At 47.7% G+C, this 27984-nt stretch overlaps 3 protein-coding genes across 3 annotated transcripts in view; 1 reads left to right on the forward strand and 2 right to left on the reverse strand.

Annotated features, from left to right (window-relative positions):
* LOC144109555 (pyrokinin-1 receptor-like) overlaps nt 1-27984 on the forward strand; it is a 316180-nt gene that overhangs the window by 105528 nt on the left and 182668 nt on the right. The gene's annotated exons all lie outside the window — the stretch shown is intronic.
* Nucleotides 2522-5062, reverse strand: LOC144110774 (uncharacterized). The gene has a single exon (XM_077643870.1). It carries the CDS (start codon nt 4909-4911, stop codon nt 2827-2829), a length of 2085 nt encoding a protein of 694 aa, XP_077499996.1. The 5' UTR covers nt 4912-5062; the 3' UTR covers nt 2522-2826.
* Nucleotides 7818-11775, reverse strand: LOC144110773 (uncharacterized). Its single transcript, XM_077643869.1, has one exon. The coding sequence runs from the start codon at nt 11672-11674 to the stop codon at nt 8240-8242; it is 3435 nt and encodes a 1144-aa protein (XP_077499995.1). The 5' UTR covers nt 11675-11775; the 3' UTR covers nt 7818-8239.

A 27984-nucleotide genomic window follows, 5' to 3' on the forward strand; every position in this document is an offset into this window, starting at 1 on the left:
TGCTTTTTTGCCAAGTTTTAAAAACATCTTGATTTCCGCATTGTGCTTTGAAGAAAAGTGGTTCTATGAAATGAAGGACAATTATTCCGTAAATCTAGTTTTGACGTTGAAGTAGGTCAGTGACTGAAATAATCACCGCTGAAAACTTCATTCCATCACTCATTGCTGCTAACGTCGGTGATATAAGTAAGTCTGTATACTAACATGCAATAAAAAACTGGGCCCCACATTTTTTGGGAGTCGAAGGTGATAAGCAGAACGAGATCGCAATCGTTTCGACAGCACCATGAACACGGACCGCAGAAAGCGCTAATTTATCCACCCTTTAATTGCCATTAATGCCACTGCAGTGCTTCATTATGAATGATCCCTCAGAAAAATTTCTTTAGAGAGTCTATAGACTTTCCACGGACTGTAAACTCTGTAAACTCTCTATACAAAAACCCTAGAGAACAGTCTATGTCAATACCAATCCTATAGAAAGTGTCAAAACAATAGATTTATGGCCATACACTTTTAGCAGTCTTTTGTCTACAGGTTATGAATAAACAAAAAGGAATATTTATAGGAGACAATAGAGTCTAAGAAATTTTTGAACTGTATATAGAATATTTTTGTAAGGAATGATGGGCTGATTGTTATTGGCGCAAGGGCCGCTTCGGCCAGAGAGCGCCTTAGCATAAGGTGCTTTTTCGCCTACACAAATTGGGGTCAAAGGCCATTTTACAAGCATTTGACCCCCGTGAAACCGAGCACCAGGCCAAGAGAAAACTTTTATTGATTGAGAACTGATGAGTTCCCGACGGCAGTTGGGACTGAACCCCGTGCTGCACGCAGCACAAAGCAGGGAGAGCATAAAGCGGATGTTGTGCCCACGGAAGAGGACCCTTCAAACAAAGCAGGCAGTAGGACCGGTCCGTTTCGGGTACTGCAGCTTCCCCGTATTACTTAAGTACTCAAACGACTTTTTCTATATTCCGCTGGCTTAATAACCGCATTCGGCTGCTGTACAATGTGGTCGAAATACCAGAGTATTCTCCACATAAAATGGCCTTAATGCTGACTTAAAGCGGTCCGCAGTGTCCGGTTTGCAGTGTCCGGTGGTTCCGTGTTCGATCCCCGGAGTTGTTTTTTTTTAACTATAAAATCTCTGTGGAAGCTGTATAATTTTCCTTTGCAGGATGGATGCTAACGAGTAATTACTGCCTTATTACAAACCTAGTCCCTCCGAAGGATTCCACTAAACACTGAACTAACAAGCAACTGCAACTACAATGTCCTTCTAGAAATCTTGTTACTAGGCAGAGCCGCTTTGCTTCCTTTCAGTGACAGCGCCAGCAAACGCCTCTCAGCTTCCTGTGCGCGGCATGGCTTTCGAGGGAGACAGCCTGAAATGCACATTCTAGTCGGGCGGAGACTCGGGGAGGCGGTGTTTATGGGGAAGAGGTTGGAGTAAGAGAACCGAAGAGAGAGTAAGATTGAAGGGTAAAGGCGGAACGTTCGCTGAAGTGCAGAAGCTAGGAGCTTACGGTGGCGACAAGATTGCCGAAATAACTGCCCTCGCTATATACTGCCGAGCTGTTCCGCCCGTAAAACAAGGCGTTCCCTTCCTTTTCTTCTCTCCTCTGCAGGGCTGTGGCTCACAGCGTGAAAGGGCTTTCCAGCTTCGCGGCTCGCTGAAGAGAAAGTGACTTTATTGCTCTCCGAAGTTTCGGCGCCGCGGTCGGAGAAAGATTCTTTTGAGTCTTTTGCTTTTTCTTCCTCTTACTGTTGTTCCTTTATGGCACCGAACAAAAAACAGCGGAAAGGATGGCGGAAATAATAACCCCGTAAGCATATATTTTCGCGAAAAAAAGAAGCAAGAAGGCAGTGTTTAGTTTCATGTCATCAGGTATTCCTGAAGTCGGAAAATCTTGAAGATGTGCTGTATGTTCAGCCCTTATTATCACAGCAAAAAGACTCCGACAATGCAATATATGGCGACAAACCATCTGCTATTCTTTTTTCGTGGCTTTTTTTTCATCGTAGTTGTTTGGTATAAAGCATAATAGCCATGAAGATGAGGTTTCATGAAATCGCTCAGCGGGTACATTCATGACTGATTTTGCATATTAAGGAAACTTATCTTACTGTTACTCTCATGCTAGCGACAGTAAATAGAAACAGGAACTCTTCTTTTTAAGCCTTGATGACGCCTATTGTGAATCACTGGCTGCTTGTTCTGAACCTCATAGATACGGCTTATAAGCTATCGAAAAAGACGTACCTCGACTGCAGTATTGAACCGGAGCACAGGCAATTGCATGCAGTCATGCACAAACATAAGTAGCGGCTATTTTCAGCGCTTAACTCTGTGTAAATATGAACTTTCAGGATGCTTAAAATGATCTAACTTGCAGTATAGGTCGCAGGCTTCTTGAGCACTGGTTCTTTGGCGAAACCTGAGCTACATATGCCACTGTTACTCGGCCACTTCCATCTCAAGATGATACACGAGAAGTAAAAAAAAACGCATAACTCTGAGCACAGAATTATTTCACTCAAAACGCGCAGTTATTGGCAGCCGAATCTCTCCGCAAGTGCTGCCCCATTAAATATTCATATCTGGTGTAGCTTGAGGTTAGTTATTCTAGATAGCCACACGTGGTGCTTTTAAGTAGCGCACAAAATATATATTGTAAAGAACAGTCTTAATTCTGCAGTGATGCCTAGCGTTTTATCATCAAACCAAATAATTTTAAGTGCCTTCAAATTGAAGTCAGGCTGCAATTTTGCGGGAAAAGCACAGAATCTCTGTCCACCGCACGCACAGCCTAGGCGAGCACACTACATGAAGTTGAGCGTGATACGCGACGTAGAGCGACGGAGTGGCCTCATTCCCGAGAAAGGTAGAGGCGGCTGCTGAGGCGCGAACGGGCCCGGCGGCCCGAACTGCTGCTGCGGCGGAGGCATCAGCATTGGAGGAGGGCGGGGGAACCCGACACCACGAAATGGACCCCCGGGTCCCGCGAACGGCATTGGCGGTGGCCCGTAGGGCGGCGGTGGGTTTCCGAACGACGGCTGCGAGCCGAAAGGTCCCGGTGGCCCGAACGGTCCCGGATGTGCGTACATTGCTTGGACGCAGGGCGGAGCGTCTTCCAGAGGCCGACCAGCACTGAAGCTCCTGCTCCTTCGACCCTTGACCATTCTTCCTGGAAGACCGATCCTAATGTGCATTCCTTCGTCGGCTTGGGGGTTAGAGCCAGCGCTGGCCTGCTCCGGTGGTGCTGGTAGAGCCAGTGCGCTCTTTGAGGATGCCACCGTCGGTTGAACTCCTGGAGGTGGCGCCGGTGGCTTGCTGGGGCCCGACATGAAGCGCGCCAGCTGCTTTCGCATCTTGCGCTGGACGTCCTCCCATTCGGCCATCTCCTCCTTGTACTTGTCGTACTCGCTGTAGTACTGTTGCCAGGCTGCACGCATGACCATTTCTGCCGAAGTGGCCGGTTTACTCTTGGAGGCGTCCACCTTCTCGGTGCTTGCCCGCTTAATCATCTCCAAGGAGTCTTTGCTCATAGCCACCTTGGCCTCCACTGAGTAACGGAGTTCGGGGGGCGGTGTTGGAGCCACAGGCTTTTTGGGGATTTCCCGGGCGCGACTAGTGGTTTTGACACGCGAGCTTTCCTTTTCGCGTCTCTTTGCTGGTTTCTTGGTGAGCTGAACCTCGATGCTGGACGACTGCGAAGAGTTCCACGACGTGTCCTCAATTTCCAGTTTAGCCGTGGTGGCCATAGACGGGGATCGCGACTCTGCCCGCGATGGAGAGCGCGAACTAGACATAGCCCTCGAAGAAATCCTCGACGAAGGTCTAGACGGGGAAGGACTCGAAGAAGGGCGAGATGGTGTCCGCGAAGGGGGAGGTGTCTGGGACTTTGGCTGCCGTCTTGGAGGGGATGCAGGGGGTGGTTTGTAAGGCGCCCGACTCTTCCTTTCCCTGTTCGGCGGCAGCGGCGGTGGGGATGGTGGCGGCGACGGCGACCGTGACAGCGTCTGCGGAGGGCTCGGTGGATACCGCTTAGCCGTGTAACGAGCCTTCGTCTCGCAGAGCCGTTTTTGCTTGAGCTGGTCTCTCGGAGAGTCGCCGTCGATGTCACCAGCGTAGATGTGAACCATAGATGTCTTGCGCGTAATCCTGGGAGCCTGCGCAGCCGCACCGTCTCGAGAAGTTTCTTTCATGCGCTTCACGCATACCTTGCAGGTCTCGTAGTCGTCCTCGTACGAGACCTCAGTCTCGGACATCTCCTGGAAGTGGGTGCACTCTCCCATGACATGCGCAATTGCTGCAACTCCACGCTCGCTGCTGCCGCCCGAGTACTCCTTGGCTCCAGCTGTGACAGCGCCGCCGCGACTTCTGACATAGGCAGCCATGTGGTCACGGCAGCGGCCAGTGCGGCCGATAGCGGGAGGAATCATCATTTCCTCATCGCGGTAGGAGTAGGACCCGCTGTCGGTGCAGCGCCCGATCACTCGTATCCCAGGCGGCGCGTCGATAGACAGTTCCACCTCGTCCTGGTCTTCATCCGGGTCATCGAGGATGACGCCAGTCTGTGTCCCGTACGGCGTGCCTCGGCAGCGTGACACGAGGCGGATGGTAGGCTGGTTTCGCATCTTGATGCCCATGTCGTCGAGCGGTGTGTGCCCTTTGCACTGGTTGACGATGTTCAGCTCCGCATCTCTCTCGCCCTCGTCGCTGGACACGCTGATGCTGGCGCCGTAAGGGCCGACCACGGCTGTGTACGATAAGGGGGCGCTGGCCAGGCTACCCACACTGGTGTTGCTGGGACTCTTGAAGCGTACCGCGAGCTCCTGGTAGGGACCCCCGCTCGGAGAACTTTCCAGGCGGATCCGCGGGCCTCCGGTCCTGGAACCGGCCATGACTCTGCGACCTCGGCGGAGAACCGGATCAGCTGACGGTTCGTGAACGACGACTCACGGTTTCCGGCCCACGCCAATCATGACTCGGTTCCAAAGCTCCGGAGCCGAGCTTCCCGGGCGCGCTCGGCGGCGGCGACGAATTTTTTTCTCGTCTTCGTCGTCTTCCTTGAGAGCAATGTAACCGCACCGGCAGTGCTCGCATGGCTTTTTATCAAGCTCGCAATGCTATATCGATGCTCAGCGTAGTTTAAGTGTATGAAATCACTATTTTTCTTTTTTCATTGTTGGGAATGTGTTGAGGAAAAATTGATGTGCGGGAGCTCGAATCCCCTGACTGCTTTCATCATATTCTGAATACAAAAATAACAGTATAGAATTTCCTCCGCGTTTTTATTTGACGAATTAAGCACTCAGTTTCGTCGCATGCAATTTTCTAGTGAGTGTATTCAGTGCTATGAATGTAAGTGTCCATTTCATATATTATGCAATCTATGTCACTCGTACAAGTTTTCTTCTTTGTGCAGGCGCATGCAACGTATTTTAGACAATTAACAGTGTTTAACAGAAATATTTGAGAAAAAAATTCATACCCCAGAAAATTGAGTTGACAAAGAGCGTTATTTTCTCATTTCCTCTTGCTTTGAAAATAGCATTCCTTGGATAACACAAATCGCTGAACTTTTGTTTCGGTCATCGGTACTTAAAGAAGAAGCAGATGAAATTACTGAGGCTGGGAATGGAGGACTAAGTATTGTTGGTAACCGATTTCACTCTAGTTAATCACGCAGTTACTAGCGGTAGTGCGTGCTCTGCGGAAACCAGCGCCTTCTCTTTTTTCAGCAGCTGTAATTACTCAATCTTTATCTTTGTACTTGTCGATCTGTCGCTCCTGCTGTTGATTCTCCCCTATTAGCAATACTATAATCACTGCTTCCTCCTATCGATCTCTTGTTCACTTTATATGAGTGCCTGGTTACAGTGTTTTTTTTTTTTTTTTTACTGAGATCGGGGATAACCTGATATAAACTTCCGCCAGCAGCGTCTTGTTATTGGGCCTCACGGCTGCGGCGTTTATCACAGCTGCTAGGTTTCGGAGATGAACGTTATTAACTGTGCTAAACTAGTTGCTTTTAACATCTCCAGATTATCGACACTTCCTGTATACCTTCAGCACGAATTCACGCCGAACACGGAAGAATAAAGTCACGCAATATAGCACTGCCGTATTCCTTCGCTGTGCCTTTGCAAACGTAGGCATGGTTTGGCGCATTCTTTATGTTTATTTTGCCATTTGCCCAAAAGAATCTAATGTTGCTGGCTTTTGGTGGCGCCAAGATTGAGACCAGGCACATGACTTTTTGTTCCACCTTTAGAAACTTCCTCCACAAATCACTTCGGCTTCCATGCTAATAGTTACAAGATTTCTATTTGAAAACTAAACATTTTGACAGATTTGCCTGTCTGGTTGGGTTTGAAGACTTATAATAAACTGCACATTTCCAACCAAAAATTTAATTTTAACCCAACGTTTTGATTCCGACCATAACGCCACCACTGCTGTTATGAACTAGTTTTACTACGCAATAACAATAAATTCAGTTGCCGTTATAACAATAAATGGCTAGATACCCTCCCCTCCATACTTAAAGACGCTAGCTACTGCCCTCAGTCACCCCTGAGGAAGGAGGAGAGTCGACTTCGAAACGTTGGGTTAAAATTAAATTTTTGGTTGGAGAAGTGCAGTTTATTATAAGATTTCCATTTCCGTATCTTTTGAGTTAAGATACCCTCTTATATTCAATAGTTTCATCCCGTGTTGCACTACTAAATGTGCTACCGTCCGCCTTTATTTTCCTGTCTTATTTTTGGCTTCAGTTTTTATTTCCGAAGTTCTCAGGCCTATTAGTCTCTCTATACCTCCCGATTATTCGCAGATTTCACAAAGCTGGTATACGCCGTTCGTTGTTTGGGTCATCATAAAAAAGAAATGTTAAACACGACAGTGCTGCACAGCTCAGCGGAGGTAATATATGCGGCAACTGCATTTATTGTTATAGTGTGATAAAACTAGTTCATAACAGCAGTGGTGGTGTTATGGTTTTAGAAGCAGTCTCGTATGAGGGAGGTATGGGGTTCGACACCCAGTGCCACCAGGTACCGACCGGTAGTATGATGGCTAGAATCTTGCCCTTGCCGTAGTGCTCGGTTCATTCGGGTTAATCAAATGATCGGAAAATCAGTCTCTAATCGCAGTTTGGGTAAAGGAAAAACACTTTCCGCCATGGCGTTCTCTAGCCAAGCTGCCCGCACGCCACTAAATTCATAATCGTCATGATCAAAACTAGTTCATTATTAGCGTATTTTTACGAGGACAGTTAACATACAATGTCACCACAGAACTACAGCTACAGGCTTCTCAAGCTTTTGCATACCGAATTCCCAGTTAGGTGGGCTAAGAAGCAGCGCCAACGAGAGGTGTCTAAGGAGATCTTCGCAACACCGCCTCAAATGTTTAACGCCACCGTAACTATCGCACCACTTAAAGTTAATCCTGAGCGAGATTGCCTATACTTCAGTAAGGAAACATTTAAACAACTGATTCTCATTATCTGTAAGAGGGCAGCTACGCCCAATATGCTCAAATAAAGCAACGACGTTGACATATTATAGCATACCACATTACTTCACGTCATGTGGTACATGTAGAGTGGGCATAGCGCTAGCTGAACAATTATAGAATCCTGGAAACTGGAAACCGTTATTTTGCAATAACTGGATACGTGACTGGATACGAAGGTTACGAATTGTCAACTGAACACTTGTGTAACGCGTGAACTGTGTCTTGACCAATAACCACCGCACCAAAAGAAGCTGGTTTGAAAACAGCGAATTTTACTCATAACACTCCCTCTGTATACCTTACGTTGAAAGGCAATGCATCTTTTGAAAGCATGAAGGGCTAAAAAAATATCCACGGCCACTTCATGCGATGGAAATTTACAAGCAGATTTGGAAAAGGATGGCTTAAAAAGTACTTAGCGCAACGGCAAACCGAACTGAAAAAGCAAGTTCTATCAATATAAGCGTCCAAAGGCTAAATCAGAGTAGTCAGGGTCACCATTATCTTCCACAAAATTTTCCCTGCTTTGAACTCTGGAACGACAACCTGAGCACTACGATCGGCGTCAATTTAGTTCTGCGTGCAAACACGTCCCGTCAACGCGTATATCATTACGGAATCTATGCGCCAGGGAACTAGAGTACAAATGTAACAGCCGTTGAACCACTGCAGTTTCCACGGTCAGCCATCGAGTCTCCTGAAAGGCACTCAGGCTTCAGGCAGAGGTCCTGCTGGTGGAACTTGGGCTGACACCGGCGAGCACACGCCGCTCGTCGGAGGAGACATGGGAGAGACGGGCGATGGGATGGAACGCGCTGGACTGCTGGGTGGGGAGGGCTGGGTGGCAGGGGTCTGCTGCGGAGGGAAGAACAGCTGTTGCGCTGCCGGTGCACAGTGTAGGGGCGTTGGATGGTATGCAACTGGTGCCACCGAAGAGGCCATAGGAAGCGGCTGGCCGGGTTGCGCCAGCGGCAGCCATCCCTCACCTCCTACTGGTGGGAATGGTCCAGGAGTCCAGGATGACGTCACCTCGTTGACCATCAGTCGGCTCCGACGGCTGGGAGACACCGCAATGCGTATGTGCATGGCGTCTTCGTCCTTCTTCGACCTGCGCTCTTCGGAGCTCATGTGGCTGCTTCCGTTTTCAAATCCGGTGTGCATGGAGGCGTTGGGCATAGGAGGCGTCACTGGCCGCCGCGGCCGGTCATCGCCTCCGTCCCGCAGGCGACGTCGATGGGCCTTCTCCTGCTCGTACTTCCATTCTGCCAGGTTCTCTTGGAAGCGCTTATAGTCACGCGCATAGCGTTCCCACGCTTGTTGGGCAACCTCTTCGGGTTCCGGCTCGTTAGCTTCCGCTGCTGACGTCAAGCCTGCGCCAGCATTGCCCGATGGGACTTCATTTGTTGACTCATCCGCCGGGAAGCCTTCTAAGATTTCGTCGTCGGACATGTCACGTTGAGTATTTGCTTTGCCTTCTTCGGCTTCCTGGTCTCGCAGGCGTTCTCGTTGCTTAAATCGCCGACCTTTCCGCTCTTCTCGTTCTCTTGTTTTAGGTCGGGTCGAGTCTGGCGAAACTCTAGCATCTTTGTGTAGCCACATTTCCTCCTGGGATGAGTCGTAGTCGGTATCCCAGCCACCCTCTCTCGTGTCCCCTAACATGAGAGACTGGCTGTGACGTGGTTCACGACTTCTATACCTTCTGGAGCTCCTCCCGCTTCTCTGGCTTTCCGGAGGGGCATCTAGCAATCTAGAAGAACTGCGCATGAACTCCCTATTGCGTGGCTGCCTTTCTCGGGAGATTCTTATTCGAAGTTCGGGTATAGTAGGTGTATCAGGTTCGACCGAAGCTCGCGGATGTGAGTAGAAGCTTCGCCTGCGGTGAAGCCCCTCAGCAGGCTTGAGACGCCTGGCTTCTCGCCACGCTGGTTTGTAATTGTCCTCGGGCAGGTCGCCGTACTTGTCTGAGCCGTCTATTGCTACAGAGCTTCCACATAGAAACACTTTGTCCGAGGGATCGCAGTAGCGTCTGAGCTCACTCACCTCAGTGTTGCAAGCACTCCGAGAGTAAACCGGTTCTAAGAGCATGTTGGAAGCGTTCACAGTATCGTAGGTCCTGTCCACGACTCTGAAGGACCGGGTCCTTGTCGGAGGCGTTCTCCTGCTGAAACCCATTTCTTCTAGACAGTATTGGCAAGCCGGAAGCTTTCCAGTTATCTCGCCAACCATTTCAGATCCGGCACCACAGCGGCAGCACTTGTTTAAAATCAAATATGTATCACTGCGTTGGCTGCCTCGATCTTGGAGATCTCTTCGCTTTTGCCTTTCTTTACAGTCCAGATAAAACCTTGCGAAGTCATAGGAGGCATCTGTGAGTGAAGTAGAGGAAACACCCTGACGTGAGCCGTAGTTGTTGCTGCCGTCCTTGTCTCCAAGATACAAAATAAATTTTGACTCAGAATGCTTATGTTCGACTGGCTTCAATTCTGACTCGACCAATTCTGAATCGTCCAATTCTGAATCGTCTAAATCTGAATCGTCCGCATCAGAAAGAGGTTTTTTAGACTTTTTACTTTTTTTGGGCTTTTCTGCCGGTGTGCTGCTGTCTTCCTCAGATTCTACTTGTTTCTTCTTTTTGGATTTCTTATCCGTTAAGCTCTTATCCTTGATCGCATTTTCCTTCGATTTCTTACGTGGTGACGGCTCCTCCATGGGAATCTTGTCCTTGGGCTTTTTGCGCGGTGACTCCTCTTCCTTGGCGGATTTGTCTTTCTTCCGAAGTGGCTCCTCCTCTTTTGGTGGTTTGTCCTTTGCCTTCTTGCGCGGTGACTCCTCATCCTTAATGACCTCATTTATCATCTTTCGTGGTTGCTCCTCATCTATAGCAATCTTTACTTTGTGCGGTGACTCTTCGTCCTTGGGGATCTTGTCTTTAGCCTTTTTGCGCGGCGATTGCTCATCCTTGAGGATCTTGGCCTTCGCTTTCTTGCGAGGTGATTCCTCCTCAACTATTATGATCTTATCTTTGCCTTTCTTAAGCGGAAATTCTTCCTCTACAAAGTCTTTCACCTTCTTGCGAGGCGATTCCTCCAAGATTAAGATCCTGTCTTTCCCCTTCTTAGGCGGCAATTCCTCGTCTACCAAGGCCTTCTCCTTCATCTTCTTGCGAGGCGATTCTTTCACGATTAAGATCTTGTCTTTCCCCTTCTTAGGCGGCAATTCCTCGTCTACCAAGACCTTCTCCTTCATCTTCTTGCGAGGCGATTCCTCCACGATTAAGATCTTGTTTTTCCCCTTCTTAGGCGGCAATTCCTCGCCTACCAAGGCCTTCTCCTTCATCTTCTTGCGAGGCGATTCCTCCACGATTAAGATCTTGTCTTTCCCCTTCTTAGGCGGCAATTCCTTGTCTACCAAGGCCATCTCCATCTTCTTGCGAGGCGATTCCTCCACAATGAAGATCTTGTCTTTACCCTTTTTAACCACCAATTCCTGCTCAACCACCGTCTTTTCTTTCACCTTTTTGCGCGGCGATTGCTCCTCTATGAAGATTTTATCTTTACCCTTCTTAAGCGGCAATCCCTCGTCTACAAAGATTTTGTCTTTAACCTTCTTGCGTGGTGATTCCGGCTCTAATGCGGCCTTACCCTTTGACTTCTTAGGCGATGACACCTCCTCGATTTTGGGCGCCTTGTCTTTTGGTTTCCTTCGAGGCGATTCCTTATCTACGACGTTCTTTCCCTTCGACTTCTTGAGCGGAGACGTCTCCTGGTCCTTCTTTTTACTGTTCAGCAGCTTACTACCGGTCGGCGATCGTGCATTCTTGGCGGTGTTCTTCTTAGTGGTCTGAGAGAAGCTGAATTCCCCCTCGGAGGACGGTCCGGAGGACGGTCCGCTATCCACGCTCGTCGACGGAGTCGGCCCAAGGTCACTCTCGCTGGTAGTGCTCCCGGGAAGTCTGAGGGCATTGGGGAACTTGAAAGCATCGGCGGGCAAGCCGAGAAGCCCGGCTCCCCTGTCACCTTTGGCGCCCTTCTTCTTTTTACTCTTGCCATCCTTCTTGACGGCGCAGCGTCTTGGGGACGGTCGGTCGGATGATGTCGGCTCACTGACCGTCGTAGTGCTCGCGTTGTCAGTGGATGTTGTCATGGCCGGCCCCCGCCGCCCGTCATTTCCCCGTCCCTCTGGCCAGCGGCGATGACAGTGCTGATGATGGCGATGGCAATTACGGCTATGCTCTTTTTCTCTGGCGGCTAAGTCAGCAAAAAAAAAAAAGACTGATGCTTATGACGGCGATGATGCCGGTTTACAGATGGGCCCCTAATAAGCGCTCATCTTCTTTGTTGGATTGCTTGTTCCAAGGCCATCACGCTATTATTGATGAGCAACTTCTGGCATCATGATGCTAATTGAAGGGGCTCCAGATTACTCGTCGATTTAAACAAGCCTTGTAATTAAAAGCGGCTCTCAGACATTCCGGGTTCTTTATTAGAGCAGAGATGACAAGGGCCACTGTGCAATCTATTTCCACCCCTGGGACTGCAAGTCCCCAATATCGATAGATAGATAAATAAAGAGGACGAGGGAAAGGCAGGGATGTTAACCTATACCTTGGTCAATCCCCCCCACGTGGGTATGTGCCATATTACTTGAGGAGAAGAAGAAGAAGAAGATGTTAACCAGAAAGGGGTTCCGGTTGGCTACCCTGCACTGGGAAAGAGGGATTAGGGGGCTAAAATGAGGAAGAGAGAAGGGGAAAAAGGCATAACACACACACACACACACACACACACACACACACACACACACACACACACACACACACACACACACACACACACACACACACACACACACACACACACACACACACACACACACACACACACACACACACACACACACACACACGCGCACAACGCTGTCACAATTTGTCACTCAATCCAGTCGCTCTCAAGTAGGCAAAGAGTGTCTTGTATGCCTTGAGGGCAGTCGACTCCTGTGGCCACGGACCGAGGATCTTTTGCTCTTGTCTGAACCGAAGGACCTGGTGCCATTCGAGCCTCAACGCTTTGGTTAGTATTCTCACTGACCTGCACGCGGGCACTGCAATTCTTTGGGGTATAATATCATGTCGTTTTACCTTTCAGGGTTTTGTCTACACAGCCACAGCTGCATCAGCGGACAAACCCAGTCCCTGCAGTTATTTCCTAAAACGCCATCTTCAGGCATGGTAGACACCTAAAAATGTGCGTAATGGCTGCGCCGAAGCCACGTGCACGGATCTGTGTTGCGATGCGGCGTAAATCTATTGTACGTTTATCGAGGAAACCACCAGCTGAAGCTTTTCGTCTTTCGCTGCTCGTATTAGTTTAGTCATTGATACAAGGCGTATATAATAACCGCTTTTTTCAGAAAGACATCATATTTTACTTATAACCGTGCTTAAACGTAACTAAACCGCAGAAAAAAAAACAACCACATCGGGAAGCAAGCACACAAAACAGGGACGTCGAGGCCAGCGATGCATCGATGCGAGGATAACGAGACGGCAAAACGAAACCACCCGATGAAGCTTTGCGTCTTTCGCTTTTCGAATTACTTTAGTCAGTGATGGCAAGGTTTGTATAATAACATAACTAAAGCACAAAAAACCACATAGGAAAGTAAACACTCAAGACACTGACGTCGATGCCAGCGGTGAATCGATGCGAGAATAAGGAGACAGCAAAATGAAACGTGTGCACCGCGCTTGCTTTGTTCGGTTCCAGTTGTAGAGTACTTTGTGGTCGTGGCGGAAACGAAAAAGTATCTTTGCTCGCAAAGAAAATGGTCCCACGTGCCAGGAACACTACCGCCAGTGATGGCAAGCGTCTTGCTAACGATCCACTCATAGTCACTCAACAATTTTTTCTACATCTCGAAATAACCTCAGTTATCTCCCAGGGCTGATAAGAGAATGCCGATGGCATTCTCTAATATGCATGGAGCACATTTAATGTGAAAGCATTAGACGCCCCATGATGCCAAAATGCGTCACCGGTCATGAAATTCACCCATCGGCCGGAAAGCAACTGAATCACAAAAGAGAGTGTGCGTCACTTCCCGGAGAGGCATCAGTAGCTGCTAACGCTATTGCACTGCATACACATACTGGAATTAGATGTCCCTATGGATATTTTTTATTGCGAAAGAAATACTGTTCGAGGTTTCCGCTCTTGGCCGTCGTCCCGGAGAATCCACCATTGACCTTTAGCGTGACCTATGTGTGACGTCATTCCAGCTGTGAAAAAGCGGGGCCCCAACTCGGCTCGTCACGATCGTCCCAGCGAATCCTCCATGCTGCAGCTGCGCGCCGCTGCCGCGAGGGGCGCTCGCTGTACGTGATGTCATGCCAGCTGTGAAAAACCGGCCCTGCCCCTCCAATTTGGCTCGTCGCGATCGTCCCAGCGAATCCTCCACGCGCCGCTGCCGTGGGGGAGGCGCTCGCTCTACGTGACGTCATGCCAGCTGTGAAAAAGCGGCCCCCCAACTCGGCGCATCGCAGTCGTCCCAGCGAATCCTCCACCGTATGTCGGATGATGTGTATAAGGTGAAGCTGCAACGATGTGCTGCAGCTAAGAAGCGGCGGAGTGCGGAAGAAACTGATGAAGAGCGGGAACAACGTTTAGCTAAACGGTGTGCATTTGTAGTCGTTATGGGGAGCGCGAAAGAGACGCAACAGCGACAGAACGAAGCGCCGCAAGAACGCGCCGCAAGACTCGAGAAGCGTCGTAACGAAGATGCGGCTAGAAGAAGTTCCACGTCCCGTAGTGACTCTTCAACTGCGGAAAAGACCGCTTTGAATTCTCGAGAGCGTCGGAAGGAGACGCAGCGTAGACGACGCGCCACGGAAACGAAGCTTTCGCAATTCAACTAGGGTTAAGCAGAGCTAAACCACAGCCAATTTTGTTGCAGCAGCTGTATAAATGCGCAACGAGCTCAAGCTTTGGGATCATCCCCGCTATTATTGTGCTGTGCTGTTGTCTGTCTAAGTATATCATTATTTAAAGGGAGTAAACGTTGTTAAAAAGTGACGTAGACAAGAGGTCCTAGAGGGAAGGGCACTGTATTATAAGCTGGTACAGTTTCGTGAAAAAAAAATATGGTCGCCTGTGTGCAGGCAAATAAACGGCCATGGGCACCTACATGTAATACTAATAATAAACTGAATTCTCTCGTGACCTCCAAGCAGGAGACCGTTAGTGATCGATGATTACCTAGCAGATAAGTTTGTTCTATTGACTCCAATAAATAACTTGATTTTTAGAACTCACACGCGTTAAAGAATTTCGAGGTGCCTGTGAGTGCCGGGGGGTTCAAAGTGAATGCATATTACTAGTAGTTGTTTTTTCCCCCAAACTAACAGACTTTGAAGCCACGCCAAATGAAGCAGGGACGTCAGAAGTTTTCCCCCGCATATTTTGAGGAGCCTACTGCCGCGCATTCAGAGATGCAGTATAAAGCTATGCAAAGGCAGGAAGGAAATCGTTTGTTAAATGCCAATACTTTTGTACCTATTTACTTTTTACTTTAGCAGTCAGCTGAACGGAAATTAAGTGATGGGACGCGATAACCGCGTTCGATAGCATGAAATCAAAATCAAATTTTGTGTCTTGATATTTCGTACCAGGCTGAAATGCACCGTGATTTCACACATGCAATGTACAGGCAGGGTAAGAAAGGGAGAGGGAAACAAAAAGAAAGAAATGATTGCACTAGATATACATGCGTAGAAAAAAAGAGGACACGTGGCAAGACGAAATTCGCCGAGCATTTTTCGCTTCGCCCCATTCAGTTGTACTGATCACGGGATCGAGCATACGATTACGCGTTGGTCATTTCCTCGTTGAGCTAGCGGAAAAGAAACCAATTTCCTGCTTCGTGCTGACGCGTACCACCGAAAGTTCCCCCGCTTTATCGTCGTTACTACTGGCAGGGTAAGGCAGTCAAGACCTAATGGCATAATAACGATAAGAAATATTATTTAATGTAAATAGTGGTGACGAGCCGCATTTTCCGATAGCACATGACCAGATACATTCTGAGCGGGGAGGAACTGGGGAGAAGGGGAAGTAACGAAGAAGTGACGATGCATGAAGATTGGTATTACTGCTTATGATGGATACCATAGCGAGACAACGATGATGCAGGTAAGGTGGGCTCAAACGCCAAGCGCTTAACAGCGCTAGGGCACTTGTCGTGTGTGCCTTCCTTAGTTTGTCTTGCTTTTTCTCGCTACAGTATTCACCATAAAACCGAAAGCAACATGGCAAACATTTCGCCCTGCTCCGCGTACAGCTCCACATTACTGCTCTACATTAGTGCGATTACGGAAACCGTTTAGTGGTACTGTGGCCAAGTTAGTTGGACAGGGCTCCACAGTGCTCACATATCCGAGGCTACCGCGATGGAGGTTGGAAGCAACGAGAGGAGGACAGATTACGGGCGAGAATGTAGTGCGGGAGTGACAATGTTACGATGCGACAAATTTCCCGCAAGGCGTGCTAGCTCAAAAGCACAGTACGCAATACCTGCCACGGAATATTCGCAAAGGTTCAAAGGCGAGCTCACTAAGTAAGCGAGCAATTGTGAAGCAAAACAAGAGGACTAAAACAAAAATGAATAAAACAAAATTGATCCTGAGAGAAAGCGAGGCTATTGCGCTAACAAAAACAATTTTGTGCTTCCTCACCCCACCTGTTTTCTATTTTATTTTTTTTTGCAATGGCATGGAACACCAGGAAAACTTGCAGAGCACCCAATAGTTGGGAGGCAAGCGAAAAAAAAAGAAATAAACGGATAAAAGCAATCTCCCAGATCTTTCGGGGGCAATCCAAGCGCCACAATGGCGACAACATGCTCGGTCCAGCCGCCAGTGGTGTCGATCGCGACACGAAACCGTTCGTTGGGCTGCAGCAACAGCGAAGAAGCTCGGTGGACAAGCATATCCGAGGGGAGAAAAGTCCAGGCATATCGAAATCAGGAAAAGGGGAGTTAGCGTTCCGCGCACGTCATCCAACCAGAGCTGCGTGCCGCGAAAAGCTGCGGGGATCATGTTTACGACTTTCAAACGTTCGTCTTTGAGTTGCTTCCTTTAAACAGCGGAAACAGTTCCCGACCTCGACACCCTGTCGCTAGAGAACGACCCTCACGTGCCTGCGATAAAAGGGTGCTATGAAAACTTTGCGAGCTTGTTTTCGCGGACTTTATATAGTTTCTTCTTAAGCTTGACGGGCGCGATCTTGAGGGGATTCATGTGAAACTTCAGACGCGAGAGATCAGTGCGGAAGAGAAGAAAGAGGTATGATGTGCATGGTCCACTCTGAACACAAATACACCTACATGGGACTAAAAAGAGAGTAAACTGTCTTCTGCCTTCTTTTTTATTATTTCTGCTTAGACTGTACAGCGCACATCGCTGCATCGGTGAGACAGTTACTCCGACCAATGATGGTTTATTTTTTGTCGTACGCATGTCTGCACATCCCCCCAATAGCTTTCCAAGACAAAGTGGACATGCGTTTTCGTCGAATGGGCTTTGCATAAGTTGCACGATTAGCTGCGAGCATACGACAAAACATCGTAAGTAAGGAAAACACGATACCGGAGGTTTCAGGACTCGTAGTTTTAATGCTTGACGCAGTGTATAAGAGCTATATTTAGGCACTTCGTGATACCGCGGCGTGTGCTTGACCAACGCCTTTCATCCCTGCCCGTCTTGTGCCATGAAATTCTATTTATCTGGTAAAGTAAACGTAAACAAAAACGCTATCCACTAAGCAGTTGGGTCGACTACGCGTACTAAAAGAATTGAGAAAGCGTGTTTTAATAATCTGTTCCAATATAGAGTTAAATACGCAATATTTTTATCTATGCTGCTCTACTGACTGCTGATGCACTAAGCTTATACATCAACCGCAATTGATGCGTTGTTTGATGCGCGTAATACGACTTCAACATGCAGGGTATTCAAAAGGAAAAATAGCCTCAACGCTGCTTGGACGAACTTGGACGGCACATATTTATGTAACCTGTCCGTAGAAATCACCATACTCCTGACTGGTTGGGCAACTCTGCAGACTGCTGTCGGCAAGTATGTTGTGTCTAAGTAATTTATTTGTCTGTCTGCACGATTATGCGGCGGTCTCTATAGTTTATACTCAACTGTAATGCAGAAGATGGTATGTGGCAACGCGTCTGAAAGCGATATCGTTGTCAACTAAACGATTCATGTGCCGCGCTTTGGTACATGATAGGAACGACTTGTTTTTTATGGTTTTATATGGGGTTTTACGTCCCAACGCGACTAAGGCTATGCGGAACGCCGTAGTGAAGGGAACCGGAAATTATCGACCACCAGGGGTTCTTTAACGTGCACTGACATCCCACAGTACACGGGCCTCTAGAATTTCGCCTCCATCGAAATTCGGCCTCCGCGGCCGGGATCGAACCCGCGTCTTTCGGGCCAGCAGCCAAGCACCGTAACTACTAAGCCACCGCGGCGGCAAGGAATGACTTGTATTTTGGGTGTCGAACAAATGCAAAGCTGTTCGAAAATGCAGCTTTGTGTACGGAACGAGAAATCTATATATTGTATAAGTAATTCGCAGGCACGAATGGTTGCGCCAGCCTCAGCATGAGCTATAGCATTGAAAAAGTAAAAATACGTTAGTTGTAGCTTCATTAATCATTGAGGAAGGCATTAAGAAACGTCGATACAAAAATAACGAAATGCGCTCATATTCGGACATTAAGACGAAGTGCTGAATGATCATGGTACAACTCAATATCAGACGCGTGATGTGGGGAAAAATGAAACAATAATCCTAACGACATGAGTTGAGCTCGCGCTTCAATATAACATTTTGTATTCGTTCTGCAAGTTGTGAAGCCTAATGAATGGCTCGACGATCTTGAACTGCTGTCGAATACGAACCATTTTTCATTCGAAGTGAAAAACGCTGCCGGAGAGGAGTGCTTCCGGGTGAAAGGCAAGCTTCGTGTGGAAGATCACTTCGAAGTGAACGATCTGATACAGCGTATTTATCTGTTTCACGGTCATCGAAGCATTACTTTTTGACTTGTCATTCATGCGCGAGGAACAAACGTATCGAGCGAGGACGAGCTCAATAATGAGGCGTGAAGTACAAAATCCGAAGTAAATGCCTCATCTTTTACTTTTTCTTTTAAAGAGAAAGAATATGATAAAATTGCAGAATATTGAGGAAGTTATGGTTGCGACTACAGCCTTGACAGGTTCGTGTTATTCGGCGCAAATTAATAGGCATCTCGGCCGCTCTTTCGATTAAGCGAACCAGATTACAGATTGTCTTCTCGATAAAGGGGGGATAATTCGCCAGCTTCTTTCCCCTAGTTCTAAGGGAGCTATGAGAAAAGAGATGTAACATGAAAAAGAAATAGGTAACTAAATAGCGACAAGGAAAAAAAAAGAAAATGTGTATTTCGGCTCCAAAGAAAAGAAATCACGCGGAGAGTACACGACATGGTCCTTAACGATTCCTACTGTTAGACAAAAGAAAAAAAAAAGGAGAAGAAGAAAAAAATGAGGAGAGACCAGCCTAAGCGGTATAAATTATTTCTTGGGGATATACCGTGACCACTTTCTCGTTTTAGAGCGAGATCCAGCATCGAGTTTGTCAGGTTTTGCTTTCTCTACTTTTTCTTTCGAAAGCTAGGGAGGAAATGAAGGTCAGAGACAAGCTTTAGATAAGCGACAGCGACGCACGACTCGGACATGTTGAGTCTCGCCGCTCTTGGGAGGCCACTAGGAAGGAGGACTCCCACTTGAGCGATGCGACCAGTTTCGTGTTCCGTCTCGGCGCACACACCAGGCGGAGGCGTCTTCGCTTTGCCTCCTCTTAATGTCCGTCGCTCGATGGACTCCGAATGGCGAGTCGTTAAGTGCTGACACCGCTTCCTCCGTTCCGTACTTGCTTGCTCGCTCTCAGCCGTCGGCTCGGAGGCTTCGGCGGCGTCGTTAGCGACGCTGCTAGCGGTGATGGACGCCGATGCTGCGACGAGACCCGATATATATGTCTATAGATCCGAGACGCTTTCGCCGGTGGTGGCGCAACGGGCGGTACACACATTGCTGCTGGTGTGGCCGAGCTGGTGCCGACCTCACGCCGAGCTAAGGCCGAGCTGGCCTTGAACGTTTCTGGGATACATCGCGGCGTGTCCGATTGCCGTCGGTATTTAGAAATGTCTCTGCGTTAGTCGAGACAGGGACGCGGAAATGTGGGGATTACGGGAAGGAAGCCCCAGTTCTCCTTTTCGGACGCCTGCTAATCTCTTTCTTTTAAACTGTGTGCCTGAGCGACTGCATCCGGGTAGACGGAGTAGACGTCGTGAGCGTGTAGTAATCAAAACCTGCAGATCTGACGCGATAGCGGGAACACAGCCACTTTCGGCAATTCATCCTGCATGCGCGCGTTTTCCAGTCGGTTCCAAACCGTGCATTTTCTTCCACCGATGCGAGTTAGGTGACACTTTCATGTTTCGTTGGAGAGTGGACGGTGAGCAGAGGATGCGCAGAGATTAATAACGTGACCCTCATAGCTCCTGCCTTCCCCTATCTCGAAAGACGGGACACGGACATTTATTGCAGAAATGAATTCCATTCATTGGACTCCAAAGTTTCGTCGACGAACTCTAGCGCCCGCATCGCGAAACTCCCGAACAACGGGTAATCCTGGTACAGACTCAGGCGGGTAATCGCAAAGGACGCCACGTATTTTAAGCGTACACTGTGTACAGGGTGATGTATGCAGCGTACAGTGATTATAATGGCGGCGTAATACAAAGGCAAGTGGCCCTCGTTATCTAACAGAGCTTGGAAGGTGAAGATGACGAAGAAGTGGTGTAAACATCTGACTATGAAGAAGAACAAGACCGTCCCTAAGGAATAGCAAAATGCCCCCAAATTATTGGCCAATCGCTCTATGTGGGCATGTGCCTTAGTAGGAGGATAACAACAACAATAGCAGAATTTGTCATTCACTGTAGATACGCCATTTTTCGAGGGCACAACAATAACATGGTTTTTTGTAGGAGATCCGGCAAGATGAAGAGCAAAAAAAAAAAAGCACGGGATTCCGCCGGGCCCATGATTTATGTCACATCACATTGAAAGAAGAATTAAAACGAGAGATTAGGAGAAATTAGAATTACAACAAAGAAGAAAGAACAAGAAGGTTGCTGAAGTAGGTTTAAATACCGAGCGTCACGAACAGGACGAAGTAGCATACACGTAATCCCAGTCGGTGCACAAGCGGTGGAAGTGTATTTGTGCAGCAGTTACACGCAACGTTAAGCGGATGTATTTGTATTTTTTTGCTGAAAGAGAGCTCGGTAATGCAATTTTGTTTTCTAAGGGGCAAGGGGGGGGGGGGGGCTGCTCGAGCATATTTTTACTACTTTCTAGTTACGAGGAAGAAAAGGTGTGGACTTCTTGCTGCAGAAGTGTTGGTGGCTTTTATGTCGTTTTTGCTTTCAGTTCATTTCAGCAACATACGTGCAAAAAAATATCTGGCAATTTTATTCGAGCCGTCAGCAGTTTTCTAGTTTGGACCAATGCGGATGGCCAAAGCAGCTGCGAGTGACAAGCAATTGTGGCGACTTTGTAAGTTTAGACATTTATTGAAACCATAAAATACATCGTGAACTTGGGAAGGACTGTAGCTTTAACCTCACCTGTTATAAGGCCGCAAAGCAAATAAAACAATAAAAAAAAAGTTGAAAGCAACATCGCGATGGTAGAATGCAAGCATGAGTACTGGCGCTAACAAATAGATTTGGCCAAGCAAAACACGAGATCGCGGATTGCGAGAACTGACGTTGTCTCTCCGTGCAGTAAATGTACAAAGGTGTTGACGATGAGTTAAAGATGCATGCGAAGATCTACTAGAGCGAGAGATAGGATACCAAGGTACAAAAAAAAACGCAGCCTGAGGCGACAGTGTCTCGTGTGGAATTATTAGGTACGATAACTCAGAAGGATAGTGCCACCCCGTCTGGCGCACGAAGCATATCATTGGAGATGACTGGAAAGAAAATAGTTCCGTAACAATCTTATCATAGGTTTGTGATCGTGGTGGTTTGGTGTGATTTTTTTCCCAAGCGAACCAAACAAGGCCACTGCTCTAGGACTGAACACTGACGGTTGGTGGCTGAAAATGAACCACACCTCATAAAATCACCCCGGCAAATATAGCACAAACTGGCTTAAAGGTCTTTATAGTAACATCAGAAACCGGCGGGCAAACTCGACAAGTCTGTAGCGCGCAGATATGAGACGCTGTGGGCAAAATTGAACCCGACCGAAGCGGCCTTGTTTCCTAAACCATCATTAGGGCGTTTTTCTTTCAATGCCTAAGCTTTGAACGAGACAAAAAATCACCTGAGATTATTTGACAACTCGCGCATAGGCCGGATAAGACAAATACCTTGCTTTTATACAGCCTGTGGCACAGGCATGGTACTTAGAAAGACTAGGTCAACTTCGTAGGTGACACTTGTAGATCTCACAAGAAGGTCGACCCCAACATTGTTCCAATTGCGGCGTTGATCTCGCCCACGAGCTACGAGGTCCCTAATGAGGGCACGGTCGTTGGGACAAATCCAGCGGAAATGGTACACAACCTTGTGCGTTCGACCACAATCTTCTCGAGACCGGGCCGGTGGACCACCGAGAATCGTCGTCTTTACGCGGACAGGGCCTTGCCGGGATAACTGGCTGAAGCTAGGCCAACGGAAGGAGACACGGGACGGTCGGAACATGGCTTCGCTGGCGTCTCCCGTTCTAATTAAGACGAGGGATCTGGCCCTGACAGCTGCCGCCCTAGGGGGGGGGGGGGAGGGGGAGGGGAGGATAACAGGGAAGTTCCCGGATGTCCCCTTGGCTACTGACACTGGCTGTGGCCCTGCTCATTCCTTTGCTCTTACTGCCTACTGCTCAGTGAGAAGCCCGCCGGCCTGGTCGGCCGTCTCCTTATAAGTTTCCTCGTCCGAGCGATATCCTGAGCGAGAGCTGCTCTCGCGATCTTGGCGATTAGAATGTCCGGAAATTTTCGGACTTCAAAATTGTGCTTCGTGTAGTTAGGCTGGGTTCCGGGAAGAAGGCTGCCAGACAAGCGGGGTAACTGAAACAAGACTAGTTTATACGAGCGGTATCTCTCAACGTCTACTCTTGTCGGCGACGCAGAAAAGCGGAACTTCCTGCGCGACAGTAAAAATTCTTTTTGGGCTAGTTGGTGCATTTTGAACCAAGGAAAAGGAGCATGCTTTTGCGCTGCTCATTTTCCTTGGTTCCTGCGCGACGTTTGAAGAAATGTAATTGCGACCGGCTTTTGAGACCTCTGAGGCGCGTTGTAATGGAACTGAAAAGAAGGTACGTGAAGTAGAAAATGCCTTCGTACCAAAAGCTTAAGAATATTTTAACCCTGTGACGCCGAGGCAAGGAAAACGTGAGAGAAGGCTTGTGAACTTAAGGGATCTTATCATAGGCAGTCCCTTCATTGAAGATATTAGTACTTACTTAGAGAATTAGTGAGAAAGAGGTCATTGTGATTATAGCGTTGTTAAATCAAGCTAATCTAGCTAAGGAGACAGACCTCGACCGTACCACTAAAATTTCACGGGCAGGAGTGATAGTAGTTGAAGCAACTGTTGGATTGTTACCTTGGTAAACACCAAGAGGTTATTCGACTACTACTATACTATACTATACTATACTATACTATACTATACTATACTATACTATACTATACTATACTATACTATACTATACTATACTATACTATACTATACTATACTATACTATACTATACTATACTATACTATACTATACTATACTATACTATACTAAACTATACTATACTATACTATACTATACTATACTATACTATACTATGCAATACTTTACTATACCATACACTATACTATATTACTACTACTACAACTACACCGACGCGAAACTAAGGAAGAGCGCTTAACAGCTAGCGGTGGCTTTAAAACAACGAATGCTTGAAATCACAGCGTAAATACAAGCGAGTCAGTCTAAAAGGATTAAGAAGGACATTTTATCTCTTTGCTAGAATCGCTGATACAACAGTTGCTGAGGTAAAAAATAAGTGCATAAAATAATTGTGCGATTTAAAACAAAATCGATGGGATCAGGTCATAATGAGAAGAAATAAATTTCCGCAATAAGAAAAGAGGGCAGAAAGCATTAAACGCAGGTTTCCTGAGCAGTTGAGAAGGTCTAGAGAAAAAAAAATGGTATTTAGGTAACTATTCATAATAGGTCCATGTCCCTACGGTGAGGGCAATGAAAAGGAGGGCAGCCACCTCATAGATTTCAGAAAAAGTGAGAAACCAAAGGACAAGTTACTGCAGGAGAGCGTATATAAAACAGGTCAGAGGAAGCTTATGGCTTATTACCTCATAAAAATATAATGTCTACATAATTAACCAAAATGTTTAATATGCTTCTTTACTTAAACGCGTTATGTGTGTACAAATCTCGACACATGTAAGGAGACAGCGGTGAATTACTTGTCAGAAACACTCTCAATAAGTAATAAAACGTACCCTTTCCTTGAAGTCCCTGTAAAATTTCACAATGTGGAACACAACTGCCTCCGCTAAGCGAACCATAGCTCCGTATACATTAATACAATTGAAACGAGGTCCTGGTAGAAAACACGTTGCATGGAGTTGTTTACCGCGTGGCTTATTCATTAATTGATGGTTCTAGAGAAACCCTTAACCTCTTCAGTCTTCTGTTAACCTTCAACGCCCGATAGTACTGATAATTTAAGAGAATGAGCTTAGTTTATTAATCGCCGATGAGCGTTCCCTTGACGCACATGTCACAACCTGCTTTTCACAGAAGCTCGCATTCGAAGCTGCTCGCAGTAAAGAGGACGCAGGAAAGTATAAATGAGCAAAGCTCTCAGTGGCTCGCGAATCTTCTCGGAATGGCTTCTATTTATAGCGTAGCGCAGAGCGCGCTTATCGGCAACGTAAACACGGTCGGATTAGGTTTGGCAACAGTGGCATCCCTTTGCTATGAAGAACGCAGCGAATATCAGAACCGCGGGGCGCTTTCGCGCGCCCTCTGTGCCCCCTCACTCACCCCCCCCCCCCCCTCTTTGTGGCACTCTTCTTTGCCCACACAGAGTTGCAATTCTTGCACGCTAAGAATTACCGTAGGCGTGCCTGTACGAACAATTCACGGAAAAGTTATGAAGAAATGCATCGTCAGACCATGATTGGATTAGAGTCAGCGAAGACAGATCGGCAAATATCCTGGGAGACGTAGTTCCTAGCTTCTCCTTCGAGGCTTTTGTAAAATGTAAACGCGAAGCAGGGTTCAATACCTCTATATATTTTCGTCGGCGCGAATTCGGGTTTTTAAGCGCTGACTCGGCTCAGCGGCTGAGGCGGAGGCGGCCTCGTCGGTGGAGAAGCCATTATGAAATGAGAATCCTTCACCGCTGCTTCACAGGGCCGACGCGCGTTTTGTATTCATTTCTCTTTATTTACTTCCTCGGGGTTCTCGCTTCAAGGCAAAACACGACGAGTTAAAGCTTGGCACTCAAGCTCAAGCCGCGTCGGCGCCAAATAAACCAGGCTGCCTGCCGCGTTGGCGTCGTTGCCGAGAGCGTGGGTGTATATACAGACAGCCCGATGCTCCACTCATGTTGGCATCCCGAACACGGCCTCCTAGACATCCCTAGTGCTCGGGAATGAAAGGAATTGGGGACGAAAGAAAGCTGATGGGAGCGCGGTTGGGGAAGAAGTGGGGGAGGGGGGAAGGGGAGGACGAAGGCATTTCGGAATGATTAATGTTCCGGCGGTTCTCCAAATGAAATCCTCCTCGTAGAAACGGGGTCGGGATGAAGGGTTCCGGAGGAACAGGAGAGAGAGAAGTGGGAGGAGGGAGAGGAAGGAAAGGACTGTGGAGCGCTTAAGAGAGGGAGAGAGAGAGAGCGGCCAACCACAGCCTCTCTGGCAGTGGTCTAACATGCGCCAGGATTCGTGTTCGCTGAGCAGACCAAAATTTGTACTGCCAGCCCCTCTTGAAGCGGTTCAAAACCCGCTGCAGTACTGCAGACGCGCTGTACGCTTGATTCGTGGCGTTGTCGGCGAGAGCCAGTGTATTTGCGCAATTAGTAGGAGAGCACGGGTGCCTGAGGCTGCTTCGAGCTGAGCTCAGTGGCAAGAAATGTGGTATTATATTTATTCTTGAATGTCTAATATCTTTGTTTTTGTTTCTATTGGTTCTTGAGACGTTCCCACAACGTAGAAAAAGGAGAAGGGGCGAGGTAAAGCAGCTCAAACTAGAGACGAGGTTGGGCAACCTAGTATCTCCGACCGTGGCATCGACACAAAGAAAAACAAGAAAGCTGTAAAGCGCTCCAGGCTTTAAAAAAAAGACGTGAGCTCAGTTACATCAAGCCGCACTCAGTACATATGTCCACGTAAAGCCTTTGTCAAAAGTATAAGATCCAATGGGTGCCCTTCCTAAGTGTCGCATTCTGGTGCTCTTACGGCATGCGTGGAGGTCCTTCATTTCAGAGGGATCAGGGCGCAAGGTCCTCTCGCTTTGATGAGCTTTGGAGCGCTGTTGACGCATAACGAGCCGGGGCAGTAAAGCATGGCTTAGAATGCAACCCGCTGGTGTGTTCACTTTTGAAAAAAGTCTTTACGCGCTTCACAGAGGGAGTGTTTGCAGGGCTAGGGTGCACAGCTTCACCCCGTTTTCCGGAATACGCATTGGAGAAATAGGCAGTCTAACGGACCCAGATTATGCCTTATCGTAACAGTGCAAGCACGATGTCAAGTTGGTCTTTGATTGCGGAGGAAGCAACACACTCATCCCAGCAACTTAGCTTCCCATTGTCATGTATCGTAAAGAAATGCAAACTTTGCTTTATTGCAAACACCACTCTAAATCATGCGAAGTATGAAACTGAAAAGGAGCTTATATAAGCATTAGAGATGAGGACTGCCGGGAAAGAATACTGCTCGACAGTGCATCCGTGACTAATTTGGATAGTGAGTTTAAAGGACTGGGGATTTGGCGCTGATCATAGGAAGAAGGATATCAGTTCTTTTTTTTTTCGTTTGTAGAGTTTCTCCTTCACGATGTAACCTAAATCCTGCTATGACACGCATGATTCTGTACAAGAGGTCGTCTCCGAGAAATATTGTCTGTTGAGATGACAAACTTCGCCTGCATAATTGTTCCGTTGTGTAGGTATTAAGCAAACAAGGGACAGTAAAGAGGTCCTCATTATCGCATACATGACAGCAGCTAACAGTCATCAAAACCAAAGAAACATAAGGGATGCCTTTTTTAATTTTGTTGTTTTCATCAATGGGAGAATAATAAAAGCAGATGAAATCACAACCACATGCCGCTGGTGGAAACCGAACCCACGGCCTCCGAATTTCACCTAAGGCATCCCCTATGCTCCTTGGTTTCAGTGACTCACATTTTATTTACCTTTTATACTGACGACAGTACGTTAGGTATACATAGACTGCAGTGCACGAAATCTGGAGGCAAAGCTGCGTTTCGGGACGTCAGAAACAAACATTGCCAAACCAAGTCCCAGACTGCATACCTTTTTTCTTTCCTCGCAGTGTGGTTCCCCGTAGATAAAATTACATATCTTGCGCTTGCAGCTAGGTTCAACATCCTCCTTGGCCAAAATATCCTGCTCAGGAGTAAGTTATTCGCTACAGGTTATTCTTTCTTCTAGCTGGGTTCTTAGCTATCTACGCACTGAATTTTCCGCTAGTCTAATAAGATCAGTCCTAACCCTGGTACACGCACTCCAACTTCGGAATTCGATTCAATAAAACTATATTGAAATTGAAGCCACGCTGCTCATGAGATATCGCAGGTGAACCCTGAGCAGACTTTGCTGCAAAACAAAAGACACAAATGTTGACGAAATGGCCAAAACACGAACTCTCAATAAAGCAAGCTAGCCGTACGCGCTCACAGCCGAATGCACGCTCGGTTGAGTGCAGTGACATCTACTTTCGAAGAGACCGCGACCAGTAAAAAAAAATAGACAGGGAAATATATACGCTATGCGCCGGTCCCCTTTGCTCCCAGTGCTTCGATGCCAGCCGCAGTGCCTTTCACAGATGGATAAGCACGGAGACAGCCGGTCAGCCGTGCAGCCAGCCACACCCCGTATCGGTTGTACAACGTCTTTTTTCATTCTATCTTAGCCCACGGATAGCCTGGCTGACCTCACCCATCAGTACAGTAAGCGTAGGTAGTGAGCGTTGGTGGCAAGCGTGACATTCCTACCGAAAACCGGTAATAGGGGATTTAATTACGGGCCCCTCCCACCATTACCGATAGGGGCAGG

Source organism: Amblyomma americanum, chromosome 11 (genome assembly GCF_052857255.1).
Source record: "Amblyomma americanum isolate KBUSLIRL-KWMA chromosome 11, ASM5285725v1, whole genome shotgun sequence".
NCBI classification, from domain to species: domain Eukaryota; kingdom Metazoa; phylum Arthropoda; class Arachnida; order Ixodida; family Ixodidae; genus Amblyomma; species Amblyomma americanum.

Bases quoted from the DNA above. Each gene is read 5' to 3' on its own strand.
- LOC144110773 (XM_077643869.1), bottom strand. From the start codon at position 11,674: ATGACAACATCCACTGACAACGCGAGCACTACGACGGTCAGTGAGCCG.
- LOC144110774 (XM_077643870.1), bottom strand. From the start codon at position 4,911: ATGGCCGGTTCCAGGACCGGAGGCCCGCGGATCCGCCTGGAAAGTTCT.